Raw genomic sequence first — 25,763 nt, forward strand, 5'->3', positions numbered from 1 at the left:
GTGAGTTGACTGCTGATGCTCCCCCGTTGACTCCGCCTGCGCCTCTCGCGGCAGTGGAATACAGGAATCGATGGGAGAGCACTCAAGGGTCGATTTATCCCGTCTAGACTAGATGCGATAAATTGATCCCTGCTGGATCAATTGCTGCCCACCAATCCGGCAGGTAGTGAAGACCTACCCTTAGAGTAGTTTCATTCTCCAAGATGAGTAAAATGTTGACAGGATTTTTAATTATCAAAGGTAGTGTTAGAACACAGGCAAGGACAAACATAGTTATTTTTATTCTAACAGGCTCCCTCGGTGAATAATTATAATTTGCTAAAAACAGCATTTTTAGGTATCCTTTTTTTTGGAAATTTCCAGATTCAAGAGCTGGTACCTGGTTCTGCCTGCAATGGTCTGTGCTGTGCCTTGGCCTGAGACAACTCGCAATAGGTTGATTGGAGTGGGATGCTTTTTCCAGAATGAGCAGCCCAGTATGGTGTCCAGGATCACAACATGGGGGTTGTGGAAGGTTTCCCAGTGAAGACATTAGGGCTTGATACAAAGCCTATGAGTCTTTCCGCTGAGTTCAAAGGGCTTTGGATCACTGCCTAAAATCTTATCTAACAGTGTCTGGGGCAGGATGCATGATTATGGATAGTTCCTTCACGTTTCAGTTTAATCCCGAAAAAAAGTGACGCTGTGGTTGTACATAACTCAATTCATTCTAAACTTGAGCTGTCCTAAAAGTGGATTTTGGTGCATAAGCTTTTCATGCTTAAGACAGGCAGACAGATGACCAAAACAATCCATATGTTAAAGTGGCTTAAGGATAAGGGTCAACAAGCATAAGGTTGACAGGCAGTAATGGGGCTTTGCCCACTTGTTTTTCTAAATATTTTTCCTTGTCTTGTGTAAATTGTAGTTCCCAAAAAGTATCCTCACATGCAAAGATGGGCAACCAATTTCAGGATGAGACTGCAGACAGGCTTTGATTTTGGCACATAATTAGTGGTTTAACCTATTGCCAGCCTTGCCTGATGAGCAAGTGGCTAAAAATACCTCTGATCCTGGTTGCTCACCTGGGAGAGAATGACCTAGTGAATGGAGCGGGTTTGTCAGTACGGGTCAAGTGGGTCTTGAAGTTGCTATAGCAGAGTTTCCCCCATACAACAATTGGTGTGTTATGAAATGCAGCCCCAAGGACAAAACAATGCCTAAGAGATGTTAAACACTTGTCTGGAATTGGGTATAAGTGGAAGGAAAGTGAGTCTCGACACCACTTTGTTTAGAATTTCTAGGTTCTGGTGGCAGAGAGCCCCACCATGTTTTGGACACAGGATGGCTGCCTAGCACTAGTCAGAGATATTAGCATCTATTTGTCTGACACACATTGGCATTCCCTACAGCTTCACAGTCATGGCTGGAACAGTATTTAGCTACCCACTTTGGCATTTATTTATTTTTTGGTATTTTAACAGGCTACAAAATTAAGGTGCATTTTTATATTACTGATATTATTTATTATTTGTCTTACAATAGTGCCTCAAGGACCCACCTGAGACTAAGCCCCATTGTGATAGGTACTGTACACATAGGAAGAGACAGTTCCAGTCCCAAAGAGATTACAATCTAAATAGATAGGATGACCAATGGTTGGAGAATGGAAACATTACTTCTATTTCACAGATCCAGCATTGAGACAGAGAGAGATTAAAGCCCCCAATTCAGCAAGGTACTCAAACACTTAAACTACTCATGTGCTTAAATTTATGCACATGTTTAGAATACCTGATTTCCTCAATCCCATTCCAGTGCTTTAAACAAAAGATTGCCCTTCCTCTTAGTCAAGTCTTATCCATGATGGTTAACACTTTTTCCTTAGATCTTATACTGAATACCATTTGTATTTAAATTACATGGTTTCATATGACTTCACATTATTCTTGTATTTGCCTGAAGCAACAATAAAAATGAAATATATATTTTAAAAACCTAGGACAGAGGCAGGCAAACTTTTTGGCCTGAAGGCCACATCCGGTTTTGGAAATTGTATGGAGGGCCATTTAGGGGAGGGGGTCATGGCCCGGTCCCCCGCCCCATCCACACCAGCTAAAGCCGCGCTGCCCAGATGGAGCCAGCCACGCCGTTGCCACCATGCAGCACAGAGCAGCGGGTCAGGCCGGGCTCTGCAGCTATGCTGCCCCAGAAGCTTGCAGTCCTGCCACCCAGAGCATTGTGTCGGCAGCAGAGCGAGCTCAGGCTGCGGGGGAGGGGGAACAGTAGGGAGGGGTCAGGGACTAGCCTCCCGGGCCAAGAGCTCAGGGGCCGGGCAAGAGGGTCCCGCGGGCCAGATGTGGCCCACGGGCCGTAGTTTGCCCACCTCTGACCTAGGGTGTCATTTACATGAATCTCATCAAAACTTTTTAAAACTCAAAACTGATGTTTCTTAATGACAAATTACAGGCAAAACTTACTTTGGTATTGATGGTAAAGCTCTTTCACCTTCTGCATAAAGAGAAAAAAAACAAGGTTAATATTTTATTTACATGTTATTGATGAAATTCTCTGTACAATATTTATACACATAAAATCCTGTCTCATCATAATAGCCTCTCAGGGAAACCATCTTCTGAATCGAAAGATCATTCTATATTCTTATTACAGCAGCATATCACACATCATCATCTTGTTAACAGGCTACACAGAACTTCTGATTGAATCTCATCCATATGGTTTACAGTTTGTCCTCAGAACTTTAGCCATTTTTTTCATTACTCAGAACAGAATTTAACTCCGCCAAATCACTGCAGAAATGACAGTACTGTAATTCCTTCCTCTATTAATGAACATTTTATTAGATACATCTAATACACAAGTATAGATGAAGAAGCTATTCAAAACTAATCTGAACCATCCTAATCAGTACATAAGAGAGATTGTATGAAGCATTATATTAGCTAATATAGCACTTTGTAGTATGATTTATTATTTGGACTGTACAATAAAGTGACAGCACCTGCTCAATAGCTAAAGTTAAGTTATAATGATAATCTAAATCCAATTTTCAAACTCTCCTCCCAACCTCTCCAAAAAAGAAAATATACTTCCTGAAAAGAATTCTAATTTTTTAGCTAATAATATCACTAAAATGCTCGGGCCTAGACAAACTCAATTTTTTTTTTTTGCTGACTGTGATGAGAAGTGTCTTTTATCGTAGTATCTTTGTGGGAGGTTAGTAGGGAAGTTACAAAGAATAAGAACAATCTGTGATACTCCACACTAAAATAGGCAGGAAAGGAGATAACTAGTGGTTGTTAAAACAGAACTATAAAAAGGAGTCATTGGAATACCGAGGAAGTGTCTTTCAGGGGAAAAGGAAGAGGAAAGTACCACAGGTTCAGGAAACAAGGAGGATGTGGGAACGGGCTATCTACTGTATAAAAGAGATTCTGTAAGTTCAGGACTGTTTGTTTTTCCCGGTCTGAAGCAAATGTAAGTTTTGAGCAGATGAAAGAAAGCTCCAGTTTTGCCTCCAGGTACCTTAGGATGGGGTGGAGAAACACTGTGCACACAGATATATGTGCTCTGAAATGGCAGGCTGAAATATTTTGTGTCTCCTTGGCCCTACACACAATTATAGTACCTGTAGCTAGGGCTTTGGCTACACATGAAAACAGCTCTATATTAGTGTATAAAGAGGAAATTTTACATTATTTTGAATGTATCTTCTGCAGCTGACTCCAGGCATAGGTTAGATAGAGTAGAATATGGGAAGAAACACAAAGGGGCAGGAGTTTGGGAGGGGGCATAGTGTGGGGTCAGTGGTCTGAGAGGGCCAGAGATTGGGGCTTGAGGACTGGATGGCATAGAAGCTGTGCTGCCAGTTTTGGAATTGGGGGTGGGGTGGGGAGGGGGATCTGGGAAAGGCAGTGTATGGAGGAGTGACAGGACATTGGCAGAGCATGATAAGAGTGTGGGGGATTGAAGGTGGCTTGGATGAAGGTGCAAGGGAATGATGGTGAGAGAGAGGGAAAGAGATTCTTAGTCATGTTCAACTCAACATTTATATATCTTTAAACTTGTAAGCACTTAAAATTTTCACTGTGGATAAAAACCTGCCTATGCCCATCTTTTTCACTCCACTCTCCTCTACCCTCAGATCGTACCCAAATCATAACCCTCTGCCCACTTGCTCCTCCTACACCTGCTAAAGTGTATAGGATGGGTACCTTGCTTTGAGAGGCCTCAAAAGATCAGAGTTTGACTCCTCTTTCAACCTCAATTCTCCCCCCCCCCCTTTTTAAAAACAAGGTTTCCATTTCCAAACTCTAAAGAGTAATGGTAATAAAACGTATAGTAATTTTAAGAACTCTCATTAGTACCAGAGTAACATTGAACAGAACTTGTGCTCTTATCCCCTCTGGGCTGGTTGGGGATGAAAGCGCAATGGCGACTGTATGCTCAGCCTTGGGGAAAAGGAAGGAGCACACTGTACCTCTCTAAAGCAACCTCCTAATTTATGCACAAATTAGCACTATCTGGATGCACAGACCTTTGCTGATGGAGGATCACCAACAAGAGGGGAGACAAACAGGAGAAAAAGAGGAGGATCTTGAATGATATGCACCTGAATTTCTACACTGTCAAGTATCAGAAGCAACATCACTGTTTACAGTATTGAAAAGACTGAACTGCACTGCAATGCGGTTAAAATTGCATTTCTTTAAATATGAATTGATCACTTCAGGTAAGCCCAGCCAGGCTGGTCTTTAAAATATGAGACAAAAGCATTCCTGTAACAACTGTAAGATCGTAAGTACTTGTACAGCTCTGGAGTACTTGTGGCACCTTAGAGACTAACAAATTTATTTGAGCATAAGCTTTCGTGGGATACAGACTAACATGGCTGCTACTCTGAAACTTGTACAGCTCTGAGATCTGAAACATGTCACTAAGACCGGCCCATTGCAGAGGCATTCAGTTTTCATTTTGAGAGCTGAGAAACAACTATATTATAGAACCATAGAATATCAGGGTTGGAAGGGACCTCAAGAGGTCATCTAGTCCAACCCCCTGCTCAAAGCAGGACCAATTCCCAACTAAATCATCCCAGCCAGGGCTTTGTCAAGCCTGACCTTAAAAATTTCTAAGGAAGGAGATTCCACCACCACCCTAGGTAACCCATTCCAGTGCTTCGCCACCCTCCTAGTGAAATAGTTTTTCCTAATAGCCAACCTAAACCTCCCCCACTGCAACTTGAGACCATTATTCCTTGTTCTGTCATCTAGTACCACTGAGAACAGCCTAGATCCATCCTCTTTGGAACCCCATTTCAGGTAGTTGAAAGCAGCTATCAAATCCCCCCTCATTCGTCTCTTCTGCAGACTAAATAATCCCAGTTCCCTCAGCCTCTCCTCATAAATAGTGTGCTCCAGCCCCCTAATAATTTTTGTTGCTCTCTGCTGGATTCTTTCCAATTTTTCCACATCCTTCTTGTAGTGTGGGGCCCAAATTTGGACACAGTACTCCAGATGAGGCCTCTCCAATGCCGAATAGAGAGGAATGATCACATCCCTCGATCTGCTGGCAATGCTCCTATTTATACAACCCAAAATGCTGTTCGCCTTCTTGGCAACAAGGGGCACTCTGTTGACTCATATCCAGCTTCTCATCGACTGTAACCCCTAGGTCCTTTTCTGCAGAATTGCTGCCTAGCTACTTGGTCCCTAGTCTGTAGCAGTGCATGGGACTTTTCCGACCTAAGTGCAGGACTCTGCACTTGTCCTTGTTGAACCTCATCAGATTTCTTTTGGCCCAATCCTCTAATTTGTCTAGATCCCTCTCTATCCTATCCCTACCCTCCAGCGTACCTACTACTCCTCCCAGTTTAGTGTCATCTGCAATCCATGCCATCCTCCAGATCATTAATGAAGATATTGAACAAAACCGGCCCCAGGACCGACACTTGGGGCATTCCGTTTGATACCGGTTGCCAACTAGACATAGAGCCATTGATCACTACCCATTGAGCCCGACAATCTAGCCAGTTTTCTATCCACCTTATAGTCCATTTATCCACCCCATACTTCTTTAACTTGAACCCCATACTTCTTTAACTTGCTGGCAAGAATACTGTGGGAGATCATATCAAAAGCTTTGCTAAAGTCAAGGAATAACATGTCCACTGCTTTCCCCTCATCCACTGAGCCCGTTATCTCGTCATAGAAGGCAATTAGGTTAGTCAAGCATGACTTGCCCTTGGTGAATCTATGCTGACTGTTTCTGATCACTTTCCTCTCCTCGAAGTGCTTCAAAATTGATTCCTTGAGGACCTGCTCCGTGATTTTTCCAGGGACTGAGGTGAGGCTGACTGGCCTGTAGTTCCCTGGATCCTCCTCCTTCCATTTTTAAAGATGGGCACTACCTTAGCCTTTTGCCAGTCATCTGGGACCTCCCCCGATCACCATGAGTTTTCAAAGATAATGGCCTATGGCTCCGCAATCACATCTGCCAACTCCTTTAGCACCCTCAGATGCAGTGCATCCGGCCCCATGGACTTGTGCTTGTCCAGTTTTTCTAAATAGTCCTGAACCACTTCTTTCTCCACGGAGTGGTCACCTCCTCCCCATACTGTGCTGCCCAAAGCAGTAGTCAGGGAGCTGACCTTGTTCGTGAAGACAGGGGCAAAAAAGCATTACATACATTATCTTTTTCCACATCCTCTGTCACTAGGTTGCCTTCCCCATTCAGTAAGGGGCCCACACTTTCCCTGACCTTCTTCTTGTTGCTAACATACTGTAGAAACCCTTCTTGTTACTCTTAACATCCCTTGCTAGTTGCAACTCCAATTGTGATTTGGCCTTCTTGATTTCACTCCTACATGTCTAAGCAATATTTTTATACTCCTCCCTGGTCATTTGTTCAAGCTTCCACTTCTTGTAAGCTTCTTTTTTGTGTTTAAGATCAGCAACGATTTCACTGTTAAGGATTCCACCACCCTCCCCCAATATTCAGTTTAAAAGCCAGCTGTGCGTAACAGACACATTAAAAGGTCTTTCAGGTATATTTGGATTTACCACAATTTAAACTTCATTTACATCAGAAATGAAATAATTTTCAAAGCAAAAAAATGCTCTAATAAAAAGCTGGTTAAAAACATTACATAAGAACGGTCAAACTAGGTCAGATCAATGGTGTGTCTAGCCCAATACCTTGTCTTCTGACAGTGACCAATGCCAGGTGCTTCAGAGGGAATGAACAGAACATGTAATCATCAAGAGACTCATCCCCTGTCACCCATTCCCAGCTTCTGGCCAACAGAGGCTAGGCCAGGGACACTTCAGAGCATGGTTTTGCATCCCTGCCCATCCTGGCTAATGGCCATTGATAGACCTATCCTCCATGAACTTGTCTAGTTCTTTTTTTGAATCCTGTGATAGTCCTGGCCTTCACAACATCCTCTGGCAAAGCGTTCAACAAGTTGTGTGAAGGAATATTTCCTTTTGTTTGTTTTAAACCTGCTGCCTATCAATTTCATTTGGTGACTCCTAGTTCTTGTGTTATAAGGAGTAAATAACACTTCCTTATTTATTTTCTCCACACCAGACATGATTTCATAGACCTCTATCATATTCCCCCCTTAGCTGTCTCTTTTCCAAACTGAAAAGTCCCAGTCTTATTAATCTCTCCTCATATAGAAGCTGTTCCATAGCCCTAATAATTTTTGCTGCCCTTTTCTGTACCTTTTCCAATTCCAATATATCTTTTTTTGAGATGGGGCAACCACATCTGCACGCAGTATGCAAGATGTGGGCGTACCATGGATTTATATAGAAGCAATATGATATTTTCTGTCTTATTATCTATCCCTTTACTATGATTCCCAACATTTTGTTCGCTTTTTTGACTGCCACTGCACATTGAATGGATGTTTTCAGAGAACTATCCACAATGACTCCAAGATCTTTCTTGAGTGGTAACAGCTAATTTAGACCCCATCATTTTATATATATAGTTGGAATTATGTTTTCCAAACAATTAGTGTGATACAATAGATAAGTGAGTTAGAAGATATTTTGCTATTCTGACAGTAGGATGAAAAAGTTCAATTAGTACTTGAAAATGAAACATTTCAAATGACTGAATAATGAACACAATTATTTGGACAACTTTCCATCTTATTAAATTTTGATTTGAAGTATTTAAGATTGATTTTGATTTGATTATGATCTCTTCAGAAAGGAAACAAAGAGGAAATAATATTTGAATATAAAGATTGGTTTTGGTATATAGGCATAACCAGCTACATGCTTCATCTATTCATGTATGTCTCCATAGTGTTTCAGAAAGAGTCTTTGAGCAGTTTGTTAATCAATTCAAAATTGCCAAACTGATATAGTAGCTCAAAAATCCAGTCACAAGATTTAGATTTCAGGAAAGGCACTGTACTGCTGTAACCATTTAGTGCACCATATCATGAAGATGCTAACAACTTAGTTCAAGTCTTCATCATCCGGCTCCAGGTTTTCTGCCGCCCCAAGCGGAAAATAAAATAAAGTAAAAAAATTAAAAAAAAAAAGCCGTGGCAGCACGGTCACGCTGCTCCGCTCTTCGGTAGCAATTCGGCGGCAGGTCCTTCGCTCCAAGAGGGACTGAGGGACCCGCCGAAGACCTGGACATGCCGCCCCAATAGCGGCGGGAGTGCCGCCCCTTGGTATTGGCCGCCGCAAGCACCTGCTTCTTCAGCTGGTACCTGGAGCCGGCCCTGTCTTCATGTCTTTATAAAAGTCATTTAATTTATACTCTTCTTCCATAAATTATTAGGTTAGCCTATTTCACTTGATTTATCAAAATATTTATGAAATAACAGGACAAATAAAAAGTAGAACTCTACATTTTCAAGCTTTAGACAAAACTACTAATAGTGCTCTCTCACCAAATACAAATTTACAGCTTCTCGATAATTTATGCATAGTGAGACTGTTAATATCCCAAAGACATGGCTTTCTTCAGTGATCCAGAGTGATAATTTGTAAGGACCCTTGCCATAATGAGCCACAAGGGGAAAAAATGTTCAAACAAGAGAAAAGACCTATTGAGTTAGGAGCCAAAGCGGCTAATAAGATTTTTTTTCTGGCATAGTTTATATAATCGAAGCTCATTTCAGGAGAAGGCTCTTGGAATTCTGGATCCAGGTTGGGGAAGAGCTCTTACTGTAGAAAGTTTTAATTAATATTTGATGAGGCTGAATATTGCCATGAGATTTAAAAACACCTCAAAGAAAAAACCCAGTTGATCTTACATGACTAGGAAATGGTGTAGGTGAGTTTGCATCAATGAAGCCAGGCCTCTTTGAAGAAACTTGCCAAATATATATTCTATGTGAGGTATTCTGATGTTAGCATATCGAGAACAAACTTACAGACAGTAAGCGAAGTACAGTAAGGCATGTTGCTTTAAGAGTAGCGCCTTATCTGAATCATTCATTACTCATTTGTTTCAGCTAAGATATACTTACAAGTACATCACATAGATCAGTGCAAATCACTGTCACTCTTTCTAAAGTAAACTTTTATAGTTGAGTATGCTTTTAAAGCTACAGCAATTTGAGGAAGAAAACAAATGGTCTGAAAAAACATCTTTCTTGCACAGACGGTAACAGGTAAGGTATTACATGGTGCTTGCTGGCAGTTATACAGAAAAAGAGCACGCCAATAAATCCCACAAAGACTGTATCATTCTGATGCTTTAAAACCACTAAGGATCAGACTAAAAACAGCATTTTTTCCCTTAGAAAGTATATGGTTTTATGGCTTCCAACTGGGGCTAAACCTAAATTAGACTATTTTGTGCTAGAATGTCATAGGGTTTAATCTCAAATGTAACCCAATGGGACTGTCAGTATTTGGATGACAGACACCCAAGAAACACTCAAGGTGTTAGTGGTGACTTAGTAGCTAACACTCTCCCCCTCTCAGCTGTTACTGAACCAGCGCTGTATGGGAGTGTGAAAAGCTGTTATGTTGTTGGAGGTATTGAGTTTCATTCGAGAGGTAGAACTGAGGCCTTGGCCAGTAGCTGTCACTAAGGATCCACTGAACTTTTTGCAAGTCTATTAATTTGTAAGGATGCTTGCAAGAGAGGTATTATCCCGTTTCTTGGTCGTATTTCTTTCCAGTAGCTCTATTCTACCTACTGAAGTGTTCCCGATAGTTTCAATTTAGTGAAGTTTTTTCCTTCATTTCCTGTTCTAAGCTATTCTGTTGTGATGCCACATATAATGTTCCAACACAGACATGGCTGCATTATTATTTAACATTTATATTGCTGTAGCACCTAGAAGACAACCACTGTAGGAAATGACAATCCTTGCCCTAAGGAGTTTACAAACTATAAGACAAGACGTAACAAGTGGATGACACATACAAGCGGGTTAGGTTCGGGGAGAAAAAGAAATGGGGTATATGGTGAAAAAATAATAGGATATGTGCAATTCTTAGCCAACCAGGGGCAGTAGATCACAATTCACCACCTGCCTACCCAGTATGAGGTTGCAGTTAATTATAGGCATTCAGGAAGAGGTGAGTTTTGAGGACAGACTTTGAGAATATGGTGGCTGTTTTATGGACTTTGGCTGGGAGATTGAGTGGCAGCATGGGAGAAAACACAGAGGGATTTGAGAGAGAAACAGAAAATCAGAATATCAAGGATGCATTATTGGTAGAGTCAAATCAGGAACTGATTACTTGGGAAGCCTGTAGATCAGTCAGACAGGAGCAAGGCTCAGTAGTGAAGGGCCTTACAGGTAATGTCAAAGAGCTTATGTTTGATGTGAAGGAGAACAGGGAGTCAGAGCAATGAGCCAGAAAGATCTTGGCAGTTGTGATATGAATTGATTTAACCGGGAGCAATGTGGTTTGTGTTATGAGTTGATGGAAGCCTGAAAAACAGCCTTGGCAGTCTGGAGAGACAGGAAAGGCCGAACCTTTGAAATAGAACCTAAGCAGAAGTGGCAAGACTTGGACAGGGACTGGATTTGTGGCTCCAGAGAGGGCAGTGTTAAAGAGGACACCCAGATTATGTACCTGCGTGACTGAGAGCATAGTGGTGATGTGGAGAAATTGGGGTGAGGTAAAGGCTTGAGTAGGGGAAAGATCAAAAGTTCAATTTTGGCCACAATGATTTAAAGTTGACATGTGGACATCTGAAATAACGTTGCATGGTCTAAAAAGGAAACTTTTGGGGCTGGGAAGTGGCAAGAAATCTGAACTTGTGGTGTTCAAGGGGGGAAAAGAATTGTGAACCTTGCTTGGGAAGAAGGTTGGAAGGCGGGAAAATCAGTTAGGGATGGCAAAAATTGGACCTTGATATGGATGGTGGGTGTAGAATTTATACTTTTGGGAAGAGAGGGGTTGGGAACCTTTTCTGTGATTGGAAGAGAAGGAAGTAGAACTTGAGGGATTCAAAAGCAAGCAGCTGTTTGTCTTGAGGTGAAGGCCAATTGCACAAGAAGTCAGAATATACAAAGCAGAAGCATTCACCGTTAAGAATAAAGTTATCAATGCACATGAAGAATAAGTTATACTTAATCTGCATAATGGCAATAAGTAATTGCTTAATAGTCACATCTCTCAAGCTAGAACAATTAAATGCTGTTCCTTTAGGGAGTAGAAGGGAAGAGTGCATGGAGTTTTCATAATCAGGCACAAGTAGGATACTTCTACACATACCACTGAAGGACCTGGATTGTCTCAACAACCCTACATCATTTGAATAGCAATAGACAGAAAAACAGTTACAAAAAAGAAGTGAAAGGGGACTCAGTCTGCAGGTTCTAAAACCACATCTTAGTAACAAAACTCAGAAAAGCGTGTGGTTTCTTAAAATGTAATTTTCATCCTGATAGAATCCAAGCTGATCTGACAGATAAGATAACAAAATTGTTTGAACAGGAGGAAGGGTTCAAGTGGGCAGATTCACTAATAAGGATACCAACAAGTGCAAGTGTTTTTAGCATCTCTGTGCATCAGTGTATGATTTACCTCATATTTGTAAATCTGCCTTGTATATTTACTCAGATAAAAGTAAATAAATTGAGCAAAAGTCTCCTTTATTTAATCCTTAAGAGACTTTCCCAGGATATGTGATAATAAATTCACACTTTCTTAAAAAACATCAAGTTTCTGTCAAGGAGAAATGACTAAAATTTTAACTTGACAGCATGCTGAGATAGCCATACGCGTCCCTTGAATGCAGCTGAGACTGCTTACAGTCTCCCCTACCTCCATTTTGTATTAAAACAACTGATTCAATTTGGTATCAAAATACTACAGAACACTTGCTCTGCTTTAACTATATTTTGTGACAAAGGCCCACAATACACCAAGGCTAATAAATGAAAATGGAGCAGTTTACGAGTACCTGGGTGGAGGAGAATTTTTATTTTCATCGTATCATGAGTCAGAAACCCATTCTAATTAGCCCAGGTCAATTTTCATTTGGATGTTAAATAAAGAATTGGATTTCAAGAAATAGTTCCTCATTAGATGTGCCTTTAATTACAATTTATTTTCTATCATTTGCAGATACCTTTATAATAGTGTAAAGCAATGACTGGTGGAAACCTATCTAAATTATCCATCATTAAGTGACCTTTTAGATGAAGATATCTACTAACATTTTTTTTTAACAATAACAATCTCCCATATTTCCTGATAAAAAGAGAGCAGCTCCCCCCAACCCTTGAGTAAAGGTAATTTTCAAGTAGTATATCAAGAATTGGACTATCACAAAGTAAATTCTTTCCTGAATGAAATAACATCTTACCTTTCTGAGGCCTGATAATAAAAGACTGAGTGGCTCCGTTCACCAGTCTGCAATATCCATCTATCAGGTCAGCCATATTCTCTGCAATGGTTAAGGATGGTGCTGTCACTGTCAGAGGCTAAGAAAAAAAAACAAACAAAAAAAACAAGGCACCAACAAGAGAGGCATTATTTGGGTCGCAAGCATTGAGCAGAACAGCTGTGCCATTGCATCAGAGATTTGTACATACTTGAAAACATTAAACAAAGATGTGGGCAAGAGTAAAACTAAATACATCAGATTATTAGCAGCAATTATTTGTACTCTGGTAGCACCAATAATATACTAAGTGCCATCCACATCCATAGGAGGACATAGTAATGTAACACATATTAAAATATTTTTGCAGAGGAATATCAGACCTAATTAGTACCCCCTAAAGAATAAGGTCTGAAGATGCAGCAAATTAAAACTTTTTTCCTAAATGAAAAATTAACCTGTTCTTATTTAAGTGGTTTCTCAGGCTAGCCTCTAGTGGCCAATTGTCCACATTAAAAAAAAAATCAATATTTAAGTCACAATCTTGACATAATTTTCTTCTGCTGTGGAAGCTGTTTATTCCTCAAAACTCTTAAAGGTGATGATATCTCCACCATGCTTTCCTTTTCTACGCTCCTACAGCAACACATTCCTTGCCCTAAAAGTAAGTCTTCTCCAACATTAAAAAGTCCAAGCTTAAACACTGTTTTGGTATTAACTGTTCATTCCAACATTTTATTCTTTCTCCTCCATGTGGACATAGACAGCTTGTCCTCTCTCTTTTTCAAATCCTTAGAGGCTTTGTTGTCCAGTGGATAGGACACAAGCATAGGAGATGTGATTTCTATTCCCAGCTCTGTCACTAGCTCACAGTATGACCTTGGGAACAGGGCCGGCTCTAAGCACCATCTTGCCAAGTAGGTGCTTGGGGCAGCCACTCCGGAGAGGGGCAGCACGTCTAGCTATTCGGCGGACGGTCCTTCACTCCCTCTTGGAGCGAAGGACCTCCCGCCGAATTGCCGCCGCAGATTGCAATCGCGATCGTGGCTTTTTTTTTTTTTTTGCGCCGCTTGGGGCGGCAAAAACCCTGGAGCTGGCCCTGCTTGGGAAGCTGCCTCTTGATACTTTAGTTGCCCCATCTATAAATGGTGACGATACTACTTAATCACCATTTGGAGCTCTATGAATGAAAAGTGTGATGTACACTCCAATTATTATTAATGCTAGCGCAGCAGGACAGTTAGTTTATTTATTTATGCTTCTTTAAGGCTTACATCCTTTAAATCTACACTCTTTTACAAAAATTAAAATAAACAAAACTGAAAACGGAATCACAGAAAATACAGTGAACTGCAATCACAATGTTAAAATAACTGCCAACCAGAATCATAATAACCTGACCACTCTTTCTATTAACTCACGCTCTCCCTCAAAGACCCAAGAAAAAAAGAAGAGGTTTGCAGAATGCCTAGAAAGTAACAAATGAAGCTGTTATAATTTATTTGTATTGTGTAAGGCTTAGAGACTCCAGCGGAGACCAGGGTCCCAATCTGCAATTGTAAGGCAGTCCCCTGTCTCAAAGAGCTTATCATCTAAATAGATAAGACAAAGGGAGGAGGAGAAACAGAAGTACAGAAAGGTGAAGTGACTTGCCCAGGTCATACCAATGGTCAATGGCACAGGCAGGAATAGACCCACTAGACCACAGTAACCTCAAGCTCTCACAGATAAAGATCATCGTCCTCATTCATTATTCTGATCACATCTCACACACCCGTCTTTAAATTCTTCCATTAGCCCCTTCTTCTAAATAATTTTTTTTTTAAATTAATGGAGATATCCTATCTCTTAGAACTGGAAGGGACCTTGAAAGGTTATTGAGTCCAGCCCCCTGCCTTCACTAGCAGGACCAAGTACTGATTTTGCCCCAGATCCCTAAGGTGGCCCCCTCAAGGATTGAACTCACAACCTTGGGTTTAGAAGGCCAATGCTCAAACCACTGAGCTATCCCTCCCCTGTTCTCCATTATACCAAATTCAAGAGTCTCTCTCTTCCATTGCTATGCCTTACTTTACTCCAGACTATTTATCTGACCTAGTCTTCTTATCACACTGCCTGCCTGTTCACCCCCCTACTCTCCACCAATTCAGGCTCTATGCTCTGTTTGTATGTTTCTTCCACAGTGGTCTCTGTGACTTTTTCCATGTTGTCCTCATACGTGGAATGCCCTCCTTGACAAGTTCACCAAGCTACCTCTATCCCCCTCTTTCAAATCCTTCCTTGATGCAAAAAAAAAAAAAAGGTCCACCTGTGTCTTATTTCACATATTTATTTACTGTACATATTTTTAATACAAAAAATCCCTAATAATATTTCCCCCATGCTGTGCGCACATCTTTCTTGTGCAACCACAGAATTTTGTTACTGTGTCCATTGTTTCTCCTCCTTCAGTCCAACTACACAGGGCCATATCATTTAGATTGTAAGCACTTTGGTGCAGGGAACCTGTCCTATTTATTTGTGCTAGCTCTTGCTAAAATCACTCATATTTGTGCTGAATAAGTTCAGCATAACGTGCCTATAGAACTAATATGAAACCAAGCTCATTTTCCCCCTGGGACAAACCAAATACTGAAATCCAGAAGTGAAAAGCCAGAGGAACAAACCCCAGGCCCTTTATTTTCTCAAAGTTAAAATATATATATACACATTTGAAATTCAAAGTAACAAACCTATAACGTTCAATCCAGTATTATTACAAATTCTTGTAATGTATTTGGTACTCTGAACAATCAATTTTTAGGACTATTTCCCCCCCCTATAGAATATGAACTACTCTTCTCTGAGCTTTGGTTAATGTTGACATGGTGTAAAATGCTCTTTGCTCTAATTTAAATGTTTCAATTTATAATATTAACAGGTAAATAAAAATGTCAGAAATTCACATTAATGATAATTTAAGGAAAAAAAATGAAGTCAAACAGGCAGCCACTTAAATATTTGCAGTAAACAAATTTATTCTGTTTTATTATAATTAAATTGTAAAAGAGAGGCTTAAAAAGCATTACTACACACAGAATAATTTCCTCAAGCTCCATTATTGGTGTGTACACACACACACACACACCTGTGTAACTGTTGGAAACAATTTCAATGTAAGTTTCTTATAGGGTAGAGAAACAAATTATGCATACATTTTATCAATAACTTTAAGGTTACCCACAGCTGTCAATATCTTACCTCAGGTGCTCCTGATATTTTGAGCTGTAACATCCCTTTTCTGTCCTTGTCTTCACTGTTTGAATACTGAATAGTCTGCACTTGATTGAAATCTGCCAAGTGGGTAGGCTGCAGAAAAGCATATATAAAAAATGAGACATTCATAAGAATTGCATAATATCTTGACCCTCCTCTTCATTCCCGATATCTCACATATGTATAGCATTAACACCTCTACATTACATTGAGCAAGCTTGAATTCATATCTACCTGATACCAATTCCGGTCTCATCGTGTCATAATCTTCAACACTCCCTCCTTCAATTTCTTTACATCTCCATCATGGTAATCATGTTTGTAAGTGAGGAGGGGTGGACTGAAGCCAGTCAATACCACTCCTTATTTGCCTGACGGGGTCACTGTTAAATTAGGATAGTTACACTCTGGTAACTGAATTCAGATTTTTCGCGTGTCAGTGCAAAACACACCACAATCAAATAGGTCAATCAGGTGTGTCCACATTCATAGCATACTCAAAGGAAAACATTCTTTGGAGTGCTCTAAGTGGAATGTTCTCAACTGAACACGCTACTGATTTCCAAACCTTTCTGTAATCTCTGAATTAAATTCAGTGAAAGTTAATACATATGCTTAACACAAAGCACAACAGTAAAAGCTGCCAGATGTGTGGTTGTTATTCCTATGTGTTTTCTCGAGGCAGGAGGGCATGGGTGTCTGGGTGCTATAACTTAGTCAAATGAATTTACTTCAGACAAAAGTAAAATGATGCAGTACAAAATAAATGAACTAAATATCAAAACAAAAACAGATATGCTACACTTTCTGGTATCTAGATACTACAGAAATGGTTGCACTACAACAGCTTTAAAATGACAGTTAGAGTGCTGAAGGATTTATTTAGCCAAGTAAATATTCTGCTTAAAAAAAGGGTTATAGATGTGAAATACCTAAATGACTTTAATTATTTTTTTTAAGATGTCACCACCAATATTTTAGATTACTTAAATGCGTGCCTCAATGGGTATCAAAAGCCAGAAAATCCAGAGTTAAGCTCAATAGTGGCTCTTTATTTCACACCATTGTGCTTTCTCCCCATCCCACAGCATGAGTTAATGCTCGAATAACAGCTTTTACTTTGAATTTCCTGCCTTTTCTTAGTTTGGCTCAAAGATTAGACTTTTCATTCATCTTTGTCTAAAGTCCCATTCACAATAAGCTGTGCCTCACTCCATAGCCTTTAAGACAGTCATTGAGACAGGAAAACAGAAGCAGACTTACATTAGAGCCCTTGTCTGTAAGGTAACTGATTCCTTCTTCTGGGCCAATTGCCAGCTCCACTGAAATAATCCAGCTTGACTTTTTATGTAGAAGGAGGTGGAGATCGTGACATTTAAAGGGAAAGAGAACAAAATTGAGAACAAAGGCTCTCCAGCATCATTCATTACACTCTTCAGTGAACAATCTTTACAAACTTTTAAACTCTTTAAAACAAATCAAACAGATTAAAATATAACTATTCCTTTCCCTGGCTTTCAGAAGTTAAGCACAAATGTATATTAAATACAATAAATGTTTGCATCTACTGACATCTAACTACCACACTTATTCCAAACTCTCATGCTTCTGAGACAGTCATTTAGAGAGATAGGTATGTAATCAGTATCTTTAGTGGTTAATGAAACTTAAAAAGAGAACACTTTTAATCAAAATGTGTACTATGCACAGGTAATTAATTGCAGATCTAAACAATGTCAATTATATCCATTATTCCATAATGTGTTCTGCAGATTACTGTGCTCCCTATACTTACACCAAGAGCACATTTGAAGCATTCTTTGTCAAATCTGTATACTGGAGACAGGATCTCAAAGAATTTCAGAATACTTTCTTCTCTATTGAGGATGGCAAACTGTCGAAACGTTTGTTGAATCAGTTTTCTTAGTGTTTTGGCCTGTGTAATGAAATATTTAAAGATCACTTAGTGTCTGTGCATCTAAAGCTGTGCCAGTGATGTTGAATATTAAACACATCTATTATTCAATATCAGTTACTCAAATTACCAATGAAACATAAAAGATGGGATTCTTAATCAGAAAAGGATGTAGCCAAACATTAATAATGCACTGTTCTATCTTCCAGTTTTACTGCACACAACAAAATCCCTCCATATCTACGGATAGCTTTATTTTACACAGAAAGCATCTAACAATTTGAATTAAAAACATAAGAACAGCCATACTGGGTCACATCAATTGTGCGTCTAGCCCAGTATTCTGTTTTCCAAGAGTGGCAGATGCTTCAGAGGGAATGAACAGAACAGGGCAATTACTGAGTGATTCATCCTGTCACCCAGTCCCAGTTTCTGGCGGTCAGAGGTTTAGGAACACCCAGAGCATGGGGTTGCATCCCTGACCATTTTAGTTAATAGCCACTGATGGACCTTCCCTCCATGAACTTATCTAATTCTCGTTTGAATGCAGTTATACTTTTGGCCTTCACAACATCCCGTGGCAATGAGTTCCACAGGTTAACTGTGCATTGTGTCAAGACGTACGGTCCTGTGTTTGCTTTAAACCTGGGTTGACCTCTAGTTCTTGTGTTATGCAACGGGTAAATAACAGTTCCTTATTCACTTTCTCCACACCATTCATGATTTTATAGACCTCTTATCATATTCCCCCCTCAGTCATCTCTTTTCTAAACAAAACAGTACAAGACAATATGATTATTAAGCTCTGCATGAACTAATTTTTCTAAGCTCGTTTACCCCTGCTTTCTGAACCTCTTACCAGTGTAAAAAATGCCATCAGCAACCTATGCTTTCAATAAATTATGAAAAATTCTACTAAAACACTTTGTCTTCTAATTTGTACATGCTCATTTATTTGTGCATATATTCTAGGCTAGGTGCCTAACTGATCACTAGTGCACACAATTTGCATATAGCCCTTTTGCAGTTCACACACATCAGAAACACATGGTCAGTTTTGAAAATTTGTCCTAAAACCTTTTGCAACCTCCTACTGATAATATATATATTTCAAAATAAAGTCCTCTCCACAGATCCTCTTTTATTCAGACACAAAGTTAAAGCTATATTTTCAGCAATCTGTTGATTGCATTCTGCCTGTGAGTCAAACAAACATCACAACATCCACGTCTATTTGTGCTCTATTTCTATTTCTTGTGAGAAGAGTTTTCAGTTCAACCATGTAATTCGAGCGGATATATCCAGAACTAATGCTCTTTCTTGCACTCTCTCCATTAGACCACAGGATGAAGATACCACAACCACTTTTCTTGAAGGATTTATCTGACGAACCATCAGTGTACACATGAATCTGTTTGCTTTGTAACAGATACTGTTGGATAGTCTATACGGTCCAGTACTAAAAAGGCCCTGAGTACAATTATTTTTACGGCAAAGTTTGACTAATTTGTACACAGAGAATTCTGTCCTCTTCATATAAGTGCTGATCGAGCATGTGAGTAATCCCATTAAAATCAACGGGACTACTTGCATGAGTAAAATTAAACATGTCCTTGTGTGGTGATTCATTGGTTCAAGGCCATATATCCTTCAACTTTTGGGTTCTTAAAGTATGGGAAGATGTACAATTTAGTGAAAATAAATGAATTTTACACCATTTTATTAAAAGTCTCCACTGCTAAAAATGAACAATGCACAAGCAGCAAAGGTCATCCTTCTGCCCAAACAGGTAACATCACTTCGAGTAGACACAGGAACCTTATTATGTATTCTTGAGACTTGAAATGTGTGTTTTGGTGAGTAAGTGTTCAGGACTTGTATAGGCGTCACTTTTTTATCATTAACTGTAGATACGTACGTTCATAAAAAAGTACTCATTGGATGAACTAAATATATATACCTATATTTATATATATACACACATTTGCACAAAATATTAAGCACATTATCAATATCTGGCAGCACAGAGAGTAAGTTCCTGGCCTTTTTGCCTCTATGTGTCATGATAAAGAGCAACAAACTCAGAAGCAACATCCCCAATATGCTCAACCAATCCCTTAATCAGCAACCCCTTAGCAGCGGCCCCACCCTCTGACAAAAGGTGGATCAAATAAAGGGACCGTACGCCATGATCTGGCCAACTGGCCAGGGGAACAATTCCAAAACCAAGGACCACCTAAAGAAAATGCTCTGTCCTCAGAATTTATCTGGACACTGTTAGTACTAGTTTGTCCCCACCTGCTGGGAGGATACACCAGCATGATGGTATCTTTGTGCTCTTTTCCTCTCTCCAAATTTCCCCTTCCGCTTCAGAAGTTATATTCTAAGCAACATCACAACAGAGAGATTACTTTGAGAGCAGTCTCTAGCACTACTACATTGGGTAGAGAAGACAGAAGTGTAACCCTATTAGGTAAATATTAAATCTCTAAGGTCATGCAAATCACCTCTGTCATGAGCTCAAACTTCATCAGTTCACATATCTGCTATTTAACTACATAGCATTCCATAGGGTGACCGTTTATAAAGGGACAGTCCTGTATTTAAGCCGTCTTGCAGGTGTCCCGACTTTTTCTTAAAAACAGGCAAATTGTCCCATATTTTCTGTCTCCCCACCATCAGTACTGGCAGGTCCCTGCTCGCCAGCCACCTGCCCTCCCATCAGCGGTAAGTGGGGGGTGGGCAGGAGGGTCCAGTGGCCAACGATGGGGGTGGCTAGTGGCGGGGTGAAGATGCTGCGCATGGGGCAAGCCACTCCCTCTGCTGGCCCGCCAGCGCAGCCCCCGCTGCGTGCCGGCTTTCAGCCAGCAGGGCCCCGCCCCATTTCTGGCCCGCACTGTCTGCACGCTGTAACAGTCAATGACTGCAGGCAGGTGCCTGATGGCGGATGGTTACATGTTGCCTCTGCTGCCACCCATCAGCCCTTTATGTTCTCCCCCTCTCGCTGTCCTCTCCCTGCTTTGTCCCTTTGCTCCCCGACCCACTGCTCCTCCATATCCCCCCACCAGTGGAGCACATCCCACTCCCAGAGCTGTGCGGAGAACCAGCCCCTAGTCAGAGCTCTCAGTTCACCAACAGCCTGGCTGGCAGGCTCCTTCCTTCCCCCACTGCCTCTGGCTAGGCTGGCACCCTGGGAAAGCCCAAAACCCTCCACCCCGTAGCGCTTGCCAAGGGAAGCTGAGCCCTGCATGTGCCAAAGCCCTGCACGGCGCTGGCATGGAGAAGCCTGTCCGCCCATCAGCTAAGCTCTGGCGGGGGAAGCAATTTCCAGCCTATTCATGCCCCTAACCTGCAGGCTCCACAGCAGCCCCTGGGGCAGGGGCTTAGCTCCTTCTTCACTCACCCCTCTCTAACCTGGGAGCGTGGGGCTGCTCCATCCCCTAGGTACCCTCCCCTGCAGAGCCACCCCTCTGGCCGCGTTCGCTGAAGCCCCTGCAGTCAGGTTCCTTGGGCCTTGGTGCACAATGCATCCTTAGGGCTCAACTCCTTCCTGCCCATACTGTAGCTGGAGACAGCTGGGTTATGTCAGTGGCCTGCAGCAGCCTGGAGGAGTTAACTGCCTTTCGGCATTGTGTGGCCAGGGACAAGTAGGGGGCGGGGGGAAAGAAGAGAGGAGCTTCGCAAAGACACGGGCCAGGTCATTTCTTCCCCACCTCTTCCTCCCCTGTGGCTGGAAGCAGCTCCCGTCCCTTCCCTCTTGCACAGTGCCTAGGGTTACCATACGTCCGGATTTTCCCGGACATGTCCGGCTTTTGGGGGCTCAAATCCCCGTCCGGGGGGAAATCCCCAAAAGCCGGGCATGTCCGGGAAAATCGGGAGGGCTCGGGGGTGCTCGGCCGGGGCCGGCGGTGCGGGGCCGGGGGCATGGTGCCGGGCCGGGAACCAGGGGCGCAGTGCCGGGCCAGGGTCACAGTGCCGGGCCGGGCGCGGGGCCGGACGGGGAGCCGGGGGCGCGGCGCCGGGCCGGGAGCCGGTCAGCCGGGCCTGCGGGGAGCCGGGCCCGCGGGGAGCCGGGTCGGCCGGGCCCGCGGGGAGCCGGTCAGCCGGGGAGCTGGTCAGCCGGGCCGGCGGGGAGCCGGTCAGCCGGGCCCGCGGGGAGCCGGTCAGCCGGGCCCGCGGGGAGCCGGGCCGGCGGGGAGCCGGGCCGGCCGGGCCGGCGGGGAGCCGGGGGGTGCGCTGGGCCGCCGGGGGCCGGCAGTGCTGGGCGGGCCGGGGGTGGTCGGCGGGGGCCGGCACCCCAGGGCCCGAGCCGACCCAGGCTGGAAACGCCGGGGGGCCAGCCTGGGCCGCGCCTCCTCCCCCCACACCCCCCTTACCTGCTTCAGGCTTCCCGCGAATCAAATATTCGCGGGAAGCAGGGGAGGGGGCGGAGACTTTGGGGAGGGGGTGGGGTTGGGCGGGGGTGTGGGTGGGGCTGGGGGCGGGGCCGGGGCCGTGGAGTGTCCTCCATTTGGAGGCACAAAATATGGTAACCCTAACAGTGCCAAAATGATGCTGCTGGCCACATTCTGGCAGAAATCTGAGGAGAGGGGGCATGTGACCCTGTGTGCCCCCACACATGTTGCCTCAGAAAGATGTGGTGCCAGGTACCAGGGGAGGCGGGTCCATCCTGAGGGCCTAGCCAAGCATGGAGGGCGGAGAGCACCGGGAAGGGAGGGACGTGTCGGTCGGTCATCCTCCTCTCCCTGACCCCGCCATGTGAGGGAGGTGTGTGAGAGAGTGAGTGAGTGCGTGTGCATGAGACCTCTCCCAGCGTGTGTGTGTGGGGGGTAGCGGTGTGTTTGTCACCCTCCCCCTGTGAACCCTAAAGCCTTAAAAATAACAAGATAAATAAAAAGAATCCAACTAGCAATATTTCTTTTTAACAGGGGCTCAGTCAACTTGATGTTAATTTGAATGTTTATACTGCATTGTTCTGATTGACTGTCATTGAACTCACTTGAATATGAGTAATTTTACCAGATGTCCCATATTCAGCGTAGGGAAATATGGTCATCCTAGCATTACATGCTACCAATGTGTGAGAACACCAGTGATTAATACTTTTCTCATCAAGAGAAAAATGTTTCCATAGCAGCCCAGTTATTACTATAAAAGCAAATCACCACCCACTTTTCAGGTCTCAGAAGCAGACTAATACAATCCAAAGCCATTTTCATTTTCTCCAATATTTGAAAAATATGCTATTCATGGATTTGAGGCACATGATCAAGGGGAAGTATAATTACCTTTACAGAATCCAGCAAACTCTTAGGAAAAAATCTCTTTAAGCCAACATCTTTCCTGAAATAAACAAACACACATATATTGTTGATAAGAAATCTTGTGAGGTCTTTAGAAATGCATGCAAATATACTAGAGAGACAAGGTGGTTGAGGTAATATCTTTTATTGGACCAATTTCAGATGGTGAGAGAGACAAGCAAGCATTCAAGCTTACACAACTCTTTCAGTTCACATCATCATATGGCTACAACAACACTGCATGCAAATATAATCCTCAGTAAAGTTCAATATTAGAATGCAAATTCAGTGTCATTAAAATGTTAACATTAGCCACTCCATAGCAATTGCTGTACTGTAGTATCTTCTATTATTAAATATAGAAAGATACCATCTTTAGAATAGGTACCTGGGATGGAGAGTGTATTGTGTTTAATGATGTCCACGTGCAATCACAGAGAAGTGCTGCGAATCAATTGCCTACAGCACATATTTTATTGTTTCAAGAAACACTAAAAACACAGTCACTGCACAGTATACTGAGAAAGGACCAGCATGAAAACTGGAACACCCAATCATACTTACGCACCTGCAACTGTTTTGTGAGAAAAGCGGTCCTCTGACTTGTAGAATTTACCATAAATGAGGGGTTACAAGGACCACTCTGGCTGTTACCAGACTGGATTTCTCCTTCTTATGGGCATCCAAATATATTTTTTTTGCTATGTTACTTCTAGCAGCATTATAATTAAGGTCCTTGCATGGATTTCTACTCTGATTTTTTTCTTAAACTTAAACCTTTTGGATTAAAATATCTTCTTGGTTGAAACAAGACGTACCCAGTGTAAGGCTGACATGTTATCTATATCCCCCAAAACCTTTTTGACTTTGATTTAAGATTGCAAGACTGCATATGCCACCAACACAAATTGTAAAAAAGCAATGAAATATGCACAGAATCATTCAACACTCAACTGACAAGTTGCCCTCCTCAACCTCAACTACTTCATTCCACCGTACATATCTACATTTCTAAGTGTCAGTGTTGATACACAGATGCAATTATCATGCACCCTTGACCACCTCACCTATCCTCTGCCCTCTAATTATTTTCATAGAGTTTATGTTAATGACCCAATCCCCTCGGCATAATACAGCCACTAGTTTTTTTTCTTAACTAGTCTATATTTCTGAGCAATGTGACCATCCCACACTAATGCTAACAAAATGTTACCATCCCATGCACTCCATATTTCAGACACACATGCACACCCTGGAAGGACAGACAGAAAGGTTTAAAAAACCCAAACATAAATGGTGGACTGTGACGGGGCAAGGCCAGATGACTATAGGAAAGTAGTGAGAAACAGGTATGTTAGCCCCAGGCTAAACAAATCCCTGTTACCATGGTAACCAAATGGCAGTTGCTCCTGGTTAATCAAGACACCTGGGGCCAATTAAGATCCTTCTAGAAAGCAGTGGAGACAGCTAGGTTGATTGGGACACCTGAAGCCAATCAAGCACTGGCTGGAACTAGTTAAAAGCCTCCCAATTAGTCAGTTAGAGGTGCATGTCAGGAGCTGTAGGAGGAAGCCGTGTTGCTGGAGAAACTGGGCAGGACAAACCCTATCAGGCACAAGAAGGAGGCCATAAGGGTGAGGTAGATGTTGAGGAAGTGGGGGCTGCTGTGGGGAAGTGGCCCAGGGAATTGTACTCGTCCTGTTTCCAAAAAGTCAGCTACCAATAGCTGCTACTATTAAGGTCCCTGGGATGGAGCCCGGAGTAGAGGGAGGGCCTGGACTCCCCCCCCGATTAATCACAGAGACTGCGAGACAACAGAGACTGCGAGGGAGTGTTGCTTCTTCCCACCTCCCTTGCTGGCTTATGATGAAAATGGCTCAGTACGCTGTGACCCTTGCCTCTAGAGAAAGAGAGGCTACATAGAGGGTCACAGTGAGCCTTTGAGGCTAGTGTAATCCGCCTGGAAGTGCGGGACCCACTGAGACAAGGTCAGAGATTTGTCATATGGACCCAAGCTGCAAAGTTTGGATCCAGGTTCAGAATATCCCAACCTCTGGGTGTTGATCTGGAATTTTAGTTTGGCTCAATGTCTAATTTGGATGAATACATAGTATTCAAAATAGTGCTTAGCCTGGCTTATAAATATACCCTCAACTTTGAATTCCGTTGCTTTTATGGAGTAGTTGGCTGCCCCTATTTTCTCCCTAGCAGCCAATTTCTAGAGCAGGTGAGACTGAAAGGGAAGAGCTTGAGAATTTCCAGAGGTGTGTCAGAGCACGAAGATACCATCATGCTGGTGCATCTGAGCAGCATGTACCAGGTTGTGTCAAATGCCACAATCTATATGAACATTAGCATAAGAAAACAAGGCTCAAAACTGGAAAAAATATCTGTATTGAAAAAGGATTTCTGCCCTAACCTTCTCAAGTGGTAATACAAACTGTACTTAAAAAAAAATTTTT

At 42.3% G+C, this 25,763-nt stretch overlaps 1 protein-coding gene across 27 annotated transcripts in view; it reads right to left on the reverse strand.

Moving 5' to 3' along the window:
- Positions 1–25,763, reverse strand: part of PTK2 (protein tyrosine kinase 2) — a 359,211-nt gene that overhangs the window by 114,525 nt on the left and 218,923 nt on the right. For 25 of the 27 annotated variants that reach the window (XM_024102644.3, XM_065586258.1, XM_024102653.3 and 22 more), the window contains 6 exons: positions 23,287–23,341; positions 17,879–18,019; positions 17,347–17,424; positions 16,069–16,176; positions 12,811–12,928; positions 2,460–2,490 (listed from right to left, as the gene is read on the reverse strand). In XM_024102644.3, the coding sequence (XP_023958412.2) occupies positions 2,460–2,490; positions 12,811–12,928; positions 16,069–16,176; positions 17,347–17,424; positions 17,879–18,019; positions 23,287–23,341 (531 nt within the window). Of the gene's footprint in view, positions 1–2,459; positions 2,491–12,810; positions 12,929–16,068; positions 16,177–16,317; positions 16,467–17,346; positions 17,425–17,878; positions 18,020–23,286; positions 23,342–25,763 lie in introns of those variants that run through there. The other 2 variants (XM_065586271.1, XM_065586269.1) reach the window with 2 other exon arrangements.

This window comes from Chrysemys picta, chromosome 2 (genome assembly GCF_011386835.1).
Source record: "Chrysemys picta bellii isolate R12L10 chromosome 2, ASM1138683v2, whole genome shotgun sequence".
Classification (NCBI taxonomy): Eukaryota; Metazoa; Chordata; order Testudines; family Emydidae; genus Chrysemys; species Chrysemys picta.